This window comes from Primulina tabacum, chromosome 2, assembly GCF_025594145.1.
Source record: "Primulina tabacum isolate GXHZ01 chromosome 2, ASM2559414v2, whole genome shotgun sequence".
Classification (NCBI taxonomy): domain Eukaryota; kingdom Viridiplantae; phylum Streptophyta; class Magnoliopsida; order Lamiales; family Gesneriaceae; genus Primulina; species Primulina tabacum.
In genome coordinates this window covers 44,254,428-44,265,474 of record NC_134551.1, presented here as the reverse complement: position 1 = coordinate 44,265,474, position 11,047 = coordinate 44,254,428, and the positions used below count along the sequence as shown (strand labels likewise).

At 37.8% G+C, this 11,047-nt stretch overlaps 1 protein-coding gene and 1 pseudogene across 1 annotated transcript; both read right to left on the bottom strand.

Annotated features, from left to right (window-relative positions):
- Positions 1–2,174: 2,174 nt before the first annotated feature.
- On the bottom strand, positions 2,175–5,887 carry LOC142537712 (uncharacterized). Its single transcript, XM_075643205.1, has 5 exons — positions 5,663–5,887; positions 4,077–5,126; positions 3,197–3,511; positions 2,949–3,085; positions 2,175–2,451 (listed from the first exon to the last, which is right to left on the bottom strand). Exons 1-5 carry the CDS (start codon positions 5,885–5,887, stop codon positions 2,175–2,177), a joined length of 2,004 nt encoding a protein of 667 aa, XP_075499320.1.
- Positions 5,888–7,232: 1,345 nt separating this feature from the next.
- Positions 7,233–9,754, bottom strand: LOC142532343 (porphobilinogen deaminase, chloroplastic-like; annotated as a pseudogene).
- Between the last annotated feature and the right edge of the window lie 1,293 nt (positions 9,755–11,047).

Here is an 11,047-nt window from a genome sequence, read left to right as displayed (position 1 = left end):
ACAAACTTACTATAACACATCTAAAATTTGCATCACCAGGTCTATATCAATATTCTGCTTGTGGATCGATGGGGGTTATGAAACGACAATTTATTTTATCATACACATCGCGTACTTACGTGTCATGCCCATATTTTTGATTGCAAGCTCACCATCAACAATTAAATTGACACGATCATTAGGAATGTCAACTAATGGATCTAGACAATGCTCAAACCTGGAATAGTAATACAAAAAATAAACATAATAATGAGTGTATAATAGAAAAAAATGTTTCGAATAATAAATAATTTTTAATTAATATATACCTGTAAAATGAAAATCGGTCATAGTATTTCACATTTGCCAATAGTTGATGCAGTATACAGTTCACGGTAGAGAAATGCTAGTACAACACTTCCCTAACTGTATTTAGAAACCCGATTAATGTTTTGGAGAAGACGTAAGTACCTCAAGTTTATTGAACAACCATACAAATCAGGTAACATACATCCTTCGATAATCATCAATGTCACACATCGAGTATACCGTTCTACTTCTGAATTTGAGCTATTATCGTTAATCAAATTTGATCTACAATATTGATCCAGGCTAACATTACCAACTTGCATCGATATTGTTCTCACAAACTTGAAGATGAAATGTATGGGTTTCCTGGCGCCATCATTCAACGAAAGCCGTAATCAAATGATTATCATATTTGAGAAATTCACAACAAATAATGTTATAGAATTTCATATCATTTAAATGCTCAAGAACACGATATTTTATTACTCTATCTTCACACAATTTTGATATAAAATTATCGGATCGGTGTATCTTTAAAGTTTTATCCAAATTATTTGATGATATCGCACCTTACATATGAGTTTCTTGTCTATGTAAAATACTGTCCAACGTTAAATTTTATCAAGTATTTCATATATAAAAATTAAATAATGAGAAATAAAAAGTATATTAATTTATACTATAACTATGATTAATTTGTATAAATATAATAACTAGAATTTAAAAATAAAAAAAGTTATGATAACATTAAAAATAAATAAATGATGATAATAATAACATTAATAAAAACACTTAATAATTTATTCTCCAAAATTTAATACATGTACACTTTAACTTTAAAAATAATAAAATCAATATCCAAATTGATATATCTTATCTTAGTAAATGAAAAATAATAATAATACATACTATAATAAATATTACATTATTGATAAAATTATAAATTCTAATATATTATTTGCGTAAATATAAATACAACAATAATATTAACAATAAAACTATTATAACTAACATCTTCATTAATTTAACATATTAATTTATAACAAAAAATAAATTACAACAACATATGAAATAAATATAAACTACAAGAAATATTTAACATGAAAACAAATATACAACTATAAAAATAAAAAATAACTAATATATTATTAATGACAATTTTAAACATAATAAAAAAAATCACTTCAATTTTATTATAACACGTTATAAATTTAACAAGTTATATACCAAAAAATGACCATTGAAGAATATATGTTCACGAAAATATAACATAATGACAAATAATTATCATATAATAAAAATTGAAAAGATAATTGTTATTTAAAATTATGATTTTAAAATGCTAAATATAAAAAAGAAATCATAAGATCATAATTATAGTAAAATTTAAAAATATTGATTACCTTGAAATAGAAGCATAAACAATGATATTATAACAAATTTTAAAAATAATAGTTATCTTGAAATAGAAGTAGACACAACGAAATCACGAGATCTTGTAAGATTATAAAAAAAATTTCTTAGAATGATCAAACATCATAAAAATTTAAGCAATGAATTGAACGAAAATGGACGAGGATGTGTAATATTTTTTTTTGATGGTCAAATCTTGTAATTTATTAAAAAGTTAATATGTCTTTTGTTACAAGATGAATTAACCAAATAGGAAAATCCTCAGTCTCCCACACGAAGTGAGACGATGATGAAATAGAAAAAGCAGCAATCGAATAGGCAACTACATTTGCCGATCGCCTAATATGACTAAGGGTAATGTTACTTTGAGAGTCCAAGAAAGTTCTGATATCTGTAGCTAAGGACCCTACATAACTGAGATTCTCTTCTGGCCTTGTGGCTGCTTGCACTGCTAGAAGAGAGTCTGATGTAATTTAATGAATCGGTAAGTCGTGCAAATGAGCGATCTGTAAACCACCTTCAATAGCGAGAAGTTCAGCACGCGTAATAGACTGGGGTTTATCAATTTTCCTTCCAAATGCTAGGACTGGTTGTCCCTCGTGGTTTCTGACCACCCCTCCAATTGCAAAGTTATTGGAATCTTCATTATAAGCGGCATCTACATCCAATCTGAGTTTGTCTTCTGGTGGAGAAACCCAGACCTTAGGTGAAATACACTTGTTAGGTTCCCTGGTAGAAGATAGAGCTAGTCTAGCATGTTGGAAGTCATGTCATAGAATCTCACTCCAATCTGCATTAATGCCATCTGAGCGTCCCTTTTTCTTGTGGGTCAAGCTCAATCTTTCAGACCAGGTTGCCCAAGTTCACATCGCAAACATGTCAAATTCTGGTTTACTAAGCTTCTCCTTCATCCATAGGAAAATATCAATCGTAGGTAATAATGCCTAACCTGTTTCACTAACAGCCAGAAGCAGGACCCTTTCCAGCAGGTTTTGACTGTGGGGCACACAAATAATGTGTGGCTTGTCGAATCACAACCTGACTGACACAACGGGCACACACCAGAGACTGGGACATGATGAGACAATAAATTTTGTCCTGTAGGTATTATATCACGTGATACTCTCCAACAAAATATCCGGACTTTCGGAGGGATTGAAAGAGCCCAAAGGTATTGCCACCAACTCTTCAAGCGGGAGCTCGAACTAGAGGTTGGAGAGTCATAGAATCCCGTAGCTACCTTGTACCCATCTCGAACTATGTAATTTCCTTTCGGATCAAAGAGCCAGAATCGGTAGTCCTCACGGTGGGTGGAAGAGATGGGAATGGCTAGGATCTCTTCCACCAGGTGATGTGAGAAGTGATGTCGTACCAGTGATTCCTTCTATCTCCCATTTTCAATAAGGTCCTTAACCACCATATGGTTGTCCTGTGTTCCAACTGGAATGACGCCTCCTCTACAGTTCGGAATTCATCTTTCCCCCTTCACGGTAACCTTATCTCCATCTCCCACATGCCAACAAATCCCATTCTCCAGTAGAGGTCTGCTCCACAACAAGGACCTCCAAAGGTAAGATGGATTATTACCCAGACTAGCCTTCATGATATCTTGGTGTCTAAAGTACCATGCTTTGAGGACTCGAGCTACCAGCGATCCTGGATTCTTTAAGATACGCCATATCTGCTTAGCTAACAAAGCCTTGTTGAAGATTTCCAGGTAGCGGAAACCCAGACCACCCTTGCATTTTGGTTGGCACAGGGCTTCCCAGGATTTCCAATGCAACCTTTTCTTTCCCTCATCAACTCTCCACTAGAAGTTCGAGCATACACGCTCTATCTCCTCACAGACCGATTTTGGAATACGAAAACAAGACATAGCATAGGTAGGGATTGACTGTAGCACCGATTTTATCAAAGTCTCTTTTCCCCCTGCTGAAAAAGTTTTGTTGCCCCTCTCTTGAATTCTCTGTACTACCCGCTCTACCAAATACCTGAACTGCAGATTTTTATTTCAAGCGGAGAACACCGGGAGGCCTAGATAAATTTCATGACCTTGCACCATAGGAATGGCCAGTCGAGACTTAATGTTTTCTGCTAATTGTACATCCGTGTTCGGGCTAAAGGACAAAGATGACTTCTCAAAGTTAATAAGTTGACCGGAAGCCCTCTCATAACATACAAGACAGTTCTTGATGGATTCGCAGTCTGCCATTGTCGCTCTGAAGAAAAGCAGGCTATCATCAGCAAAGAATAGGTGAGTAATGGTAGGACATGATGATGCTATACGAACTCCAGTTAATAACCGTCGCTCTTCAAGAGATAGAAGAGCACAAGATAATCCATGTGCACATACCGTCCGGTCCATGTGCACATACCGTCCTAGGGCTTTGTCGTAAGCTCCATTCCACTTTATCGTAGGCTTTCCTCATATCAAGTTTCAACGAACCATACCCTTTCTGGCCTTTTTTTCTGCTTCTGATCCAATGTAACGCTTCGAAACCCAGAGTAATATTATCATAAATCAGTCGACCTGGGATGAAGGCACTTTGGAACTCATTAACTGTCTTGTTTAGTATAGGACTCAACCTATTCGTCAAACTCCGGGCAACTATTTTATAGCAGACATTGCAAAGGCTGATAGGACGAAAGTCCTTCATAGTCATAGGATTCTGAATTTTCGGCACTAGTGTAACTATTGTAGCATTCCAATCCTCAATAGCAGCCCCATCATTGAGTATTTTTAAAATGGCCGCAGTTGTTTCCTCCCCGATTACATCCCAAAATTTCTGAAAGAAGAGAACTGACATACCGTCCGGTCCTAGGGCTTTATTTGGGTGCATGTCAAATAAGGCCTTCCGCACTTCAGCAGCCGAGAATGGGGCACAAAGAATTGAGTTTATTTGATCATCAATTGTTGTGTTTACATAATTATGTATCCTATTCCTTTCATCTGCGGTAGGATTAATGGAGCTAAACAGATTTGTGAAGTAGCGCTCAACAATCTCAGCCATGCCACTTGTGTCTGTACACCAATCCCCGTGGGATGAGACTAGTCCCCTGATATGGTTTCGGGTTCTTCTAGCTGTCGCACAAGCATGAAAGTATTTAGAATTCCTATCCCCGTGCGAGAGCCAATTAACCCTGCTTCGTTGTTTCCAGTACAGTTCCTCCTTAGTAGCCAATTCTTCAACTTCATGTGCAAGCACCCCTATTCGGCTTATTGATTTCTGCCATTGGCCATGAGTTTGTAGATGAGACAACTGTTTGCGATTCTTCAGGAGTTGCCGAGGGATTGTACCAAAGCGAGAGCCAGCCCAAGATTTCAAATGTTCCTTGCAATCCTTGAGTCGATTTGGTAGTGACACAGTCTGATTATTTTTATCCCAACCCCGATACACCACATCACCGAAATCTGCTTCAGTGGCCTAGTTGTTGCTCGAATCTAAATATGGGGCAATTTCCGTATGGGAGCTAGTTGTGGACTGCCAAGTTCAATAAGGATGGGTCTGTGATTCGAATGATAAAAGTCTAGAGACTGCACTCTCGATGACGGGTATAATAGTCGCCATTCAAAAATAGCCACATTACCGGTCTAATCTTTCAAAAATAAGGTGATTTGAAGAACGTCGATTAACCCATGTATAAAACTCACAATCACTATGAAGATCTTGGAGCGTACATGCATCAAGAGCTTCTCGAAACTCTCTAGTTTGAGAGAGTGGCCGAGAGTTACCTCCCATCTTTTCCCTGTCAAAGCAGATCTCATTGAAGTCACCTCCAACGAGCCACGAACTCCTAGGAATTCTTGTAAACAACTTAATCGACGAAGGAGAGTCCAGGAGATATGCCTATTGCATGATTCTGGACTCCCATAGAATCCAGTGAAGCGCTATTTTTTAACCCCATGTAAAATTGTACTATCAATATGCCCCGAAGATGATGAATGAATAGTCACACTAACCGGGTCCTTCCATATAAGCATCAAACCACCACTTCTCCCCTCATAGTTGACCACAAATAATCCAGTAAAACCCAGAGCTTCTTTCCACCAACTACACTTGAAATCCCTCATTTTCATTTCACAGAGAAAAAGGAGGGACTGGCTCTTTTCAACGACAAGTCGCTTTAGTTCGCGGAATGCTCGTTGGTTCCCAAGCCCCCGAGCATTCCAAGTAATACAACTCATGGAGATCGGCGGGGTTGCTTGGCAACCACCGCCGTTTTGATCATGTCAGTACAAGTAAAGGACTCTTCAAAGGTGCGTTTCTTTGAGGGGCTGACTCCTACACCCACTTTCTCCTTGCCTTTCCCAATCTCGATACGCTCCTGATGTCGAATATGTGTACCCTTTTCACGAGCTCGCCGTTTCTACTTCTTCTAATTACTAACCAGAGGTAAGGGCGTCGGTTTAGGGGTAATGAAGATATCAATCTCACAGAGTATATTTTCTTCTACCTTTACCACTTTATCAACCGGCTCTGTCAGGTTTTGATCTCCTTGATCCACTGTTGGCATAATGACCAGAGAGATATTAGGTTGTGCCTTATGATGAGAGGAGTTACGGGGACTAACCACTCTAGTTGGGATCTCTTCAGAACTGTGTAGCTCCTCACAGCCCTGTAGAATATTCATTCTCGGGGGATGTTGTCATGCTGCCGAATCAGAGTAACTCCCGCTATTTTCATTTTGTTCCAACGATCCTCTGCTTCGTGTCTCATCGTCATGTCCGTAGGATTTGCTAGGGGAGGATCTTCGTGCCTTAGCCCATTCTTTGAGGAGTTGCTCGGAGCCATCCACCATACGTTATCTTTCCCGCACTTGCAAGTTTTGAGGCACAATCCCGGAACAAGTGCCCGATATATCCGCAATTATAATAGAAGTTCGGGAGTCGTTCATACGCCAATACTACAATAAAATCTTCTGTGGCCTGACGGATCGAGACACATATCGACTTCTTCAATGGTTTGTTAACATCAATACAAACCCGAATACGTGCAAAACGCCCCATAGCAAATCCACGTTCATTAGTCTCAATCTCTTCCACCTCCCCAATCAAGGAGGGGGAGTGAAAGTTTTAGCCGCCCCTGCCTTTTGCATTTTATTTTCGATTTTTTTTAGTATAATTTGATAAAGCCTTAAAAATACGATATTTTGATAAAAGGAAAAAAAAATGTACTATATTTTGATTAGAAACTCGAGCTTATTTGGGTCAATCTTATTTATGCGGGAAACGGAATTTAGTTGAAATTCAGGATTTCTTTTATTTCAATAAATAAATAAGAAAAAAATTATTGGTGATCTAAGCATATTCAAGAGTATCTTTAAAAACAGGATATAAAGGATATTTGACTACTAAACAGTTCATAAATTTATGTATTGTTTAATTAAATTTGAGAAAATTGTTTGATTAATGTACTCTGTGGTTATAATTAATTTGCATATTAATATAATATAATTATTTCACATAGCAAAAGATGACATTATATGAACAAAAATATTTTCCTAGATTTATGTAATAATTTAGGTTTCAATTTTGATAACTCTTATCAAATTTAGATTTCAATATTGAATCCATTTACAATCAGATCAATGATAGATTATTTGACTTTCGATTAATTGATCGGACAGTTACAAATTACGGTAGAAAAAAAATTGCTCACTCAATAGAAAACTCAATTGGGAGGATATAACATATAGAGCAAGATACCAAACTAGTATACAGCCACCAAAAATTTTATCTCTACTACATGGAGAACCGATGGCCTAGGTAATTAACCTGCGCAGGTCAAAGGGTGAGCTCAAATGTGCCCCAAACTTCCGACTACAAGCTATTGATCGAAGAAAGCTGGACCGGCTCGTGAGAGAAGTTCCTCGCCGGCGTCGACGCCCATCTTTATCATGTCGTCAAACACATTATCTGCAAGCATACCTCGAGTTCCATCAGGTGATGCCACCAATGCTTTGAAAATACAGTTTCCATCCTCATCTCTACAGGCGTATCCAGCGATTGGAGTTCGGCAAGATCACTCTAATTTTTCAAGAAAAGCCCTCTCACATGAGATTGCCAGTCTGGTATCTTCGTGATTCAAGGATGCCAAATATTTCATCTGGGCAGAACAGTCCTCAATCAAAAGACTTCTAAAATTCAACATGTTTATATTCACGACAAAAATTTTGTGAAAAAATTTATTTTGTTGCAAGGTAGAATATAATGCACCATCTTTTCGTCGTGACTTCTACAAGCAATTCCAATAGCCCCTTGAGCAACAGCAGGAAGCATGTCATCTATGGACATGATGGAAGTAACATTTTCTGTCATGTTTAGACGTTTGAGTCCCGCTAATGCCAGTGATGTTGCTTGGACTACACCCTCATTCAATTTTTTTAACCGCGTCTGTACATTGCCTCGAAAATTCTCCAGCACCTGCAGGATAATTATGTTAGAAACTTGAAGGTGAAGCAAAATGGAGAAGCCACCTCCTTGGATCAATAAATGCTAATTGGAGAAAGATTATGGAAGCCAACGTAAATATGAAAAATTTACATAATCGGGCCCAATTCTCAAAATTGTGGCAAACTTTAACCGTCAATCTGTTTATTCTGTTCTGTTTACCAAAAGAAAAACAAAGAAAAAGGTAAATGTGGGTGCAGATTCATGTTAACCAAGGCCCGAAAACCATGAACCTTGCCCCAGAGTACCCAAGATAGCAAGAAATGAAGTGTAGAAATCCTCGCTGGTAGCTAAGCAATTTGCCATACTTAATTCAGATACTTCAAGCACCATTGAGTAAACTTTAACAATGGATATAGATGTCAAGGGCTCTCAACAAAGACAAAAAATTGAGGTATCACCACATAACACTGACCTTGAGTGATGGATATCTGTTGAGAAGTTGCGACTTCCTTCGCAATGACGCAGTGCCCACAACACTTCCTGCAGGAAGCTCGGCCAGAGAAGCTGCAGTCAAGCAAATAAAAGCATCCCGAACATCCTCCCGTGGAAGGTTGCAAGGTAATATTGTCTTATCCGGAAGGTATGTAGGAACGTCTTTCATCGAGTGTACAGCAATATCAATATCACAGTTGAGAAGTGCCTCATCTATTTCTTTAGTGAATAGGCCCTTTCCACCAATATCTGCCAGTCACCTGTGGTTTTAATAATCACAATTTGAATCGCTCCCTCCTCAGCTAATTCCGGATGTGATTTAATAAGTTTCTCCCTCGTCTCATAAGCTTGGGCAAGAGCCAGTGGGCTGTCCTTCACAAAGACCATTAAGGTGAAACCATTAAGTACGCATGGCAAAAATTCATGATATGGTAACTCCTTTCAATGATTCCGTTTGAACTTTTCCAATGGACGGAAATAGAATTATATCTTCCTCAGATACTCTTAGATGCTCTATCCAATGCAATATCCACACATTGCACCCATTCTTTTTGACTGACACTATCAGGAATTGAATAAATGAAGGGAAACGAAGCACACAGTCGATATGGAGTCACAAACAAGGGAACTAATGTTCAAAGCGTCCGGACTGCAGCATTGCAACGGGCAACCAACTCAATTTACACTAAGGAGATTTCATATACTTTCATTAGAGGACAAGGGTCATTAAATGCAAATCTATTAAAACTCAACCTCAAACCGGAATGCACTCAAATATCAACAATTCCAAAGCACCACTAGACCGTCAATATAACTTCAACAAGCTAGCCAAATCAAAACTCAGTGTATATTCTATAACCGTGCAGGAAATTTACAAACTTCACGTCTAGGAAGAATTGTGAACAAAGATTAAAAAGAGATATCCAGGAAAAGTTCAACTCCCCCTTGTACCAATTCTGATCAAAGCAGTCCTAGTTTCGACCTTATCTTCAACAGCAACGGAAGCGTTAGTGATACAAAATCTGACGCGTGGGGTGAAAGCCGGACATTTACCTCCAGGTAAAACGAACCCGAGAGCAGAACTGAACTGCCAGTAAAATTACTGGAAACCGGCCTTGTACAGAGGCCAAAAGGAGCTAGATTTCCAGTGGATATGGCGATCTCCATCGCTGATGGAATGGAGAAGAGGAACAAGGATAGCGCTGAATTGTGCACGTCACGTGAGGGGGTTTTGGGTTTAGCAGGTCACATTTTCACTGGGCTATCATCTTATGTTCTAACTCAGCTTGACGAGCCCACTAAGTCAGCCATTGGATGGTGACTTGGCCCAATTCACTTTCTTTGGCTATTGAATGCGCTCGTTTTGGGCCTTACGACGTACAAATATTTTACGACACAAAATTAGAAAAATTGAAGTTTTACTCAAAAACTTAAAAAATTAATAGATGATATCCCAAAAAAATCCTAATTTTGAAGTACTTGTTTCTATTTATTCAATTTTTTCACATTCAAAACAAGCGATCTTCTAAAACCAAGTCTTTTGTGAAGGACTCAGTCCGGTGAGATTTTTAATCGGCGTGGAACCGTAGCGTGCGAACAAGGCCAAGCCATTTATCAAGTTATTGAATCTGGTATCACTGGGGCAGGGCTAAAATCTTAGAGCCATAGTCAGGCAATCAGCAAAGATCAGCGCAAAATGCCACTCTCAAATCTAAAGTGAAAAGTGTCAAAACAACACTGAAAAAAATGAAAATCAAGTGGACTAAGAAACAATTCACAGCTTAAGGGTCATGAGAGGCCCATTATGGGAGAACAGACAAAGAAGGCCCAAGCGAAACAAAAGAACTATTGTCAATTTAGCTCTTTTTATTATATACAAAAATATGAATTTAGTCAAAAACTTGTGCGAAACGGTCTCACGGGTCGTATTTTGTGAGATAGATATCTTATTTGGGTTATCAATGAAAAAATATTACTTTTTATGCTAAGATTATTATTTTTTATTGTGAATATCGATAGGGTTGACCCGTCTCACAGATAAAGATTTGTGAGATCGTCTCACAAAAGATCTACTCTAAATTCAAAGCATCTTAAAACTAAAGCGAAGGGAGTGTTTGCAACTTTTAAAAACAAGTGATTATTTTAAGAAACCATACATGCGTTGATGTAAGTATAGGATAGCTTCTCCCTTTTTTTTTTCCCCCTGGGAATCTTATTCATCAATACGCTACCAAAAACCATTTTTAACGTAAGAAGTACAAAATTCTATGAATCTGTCAGAGTCACTCTTTCCTTGTTAACTAGTAATTTTAAAGAGAGGAATCTCTCAAAATGGGGGCGGAAATTCAAAGGTAAAACAAAGGTGATAAAGAATTTATATTTTCAACTAGTCGAGGTGCCTGATTCATTTTCCCTTCAAAGGGGGACCTTTAACCTTTAACTTTCGAACTTCCATTAACC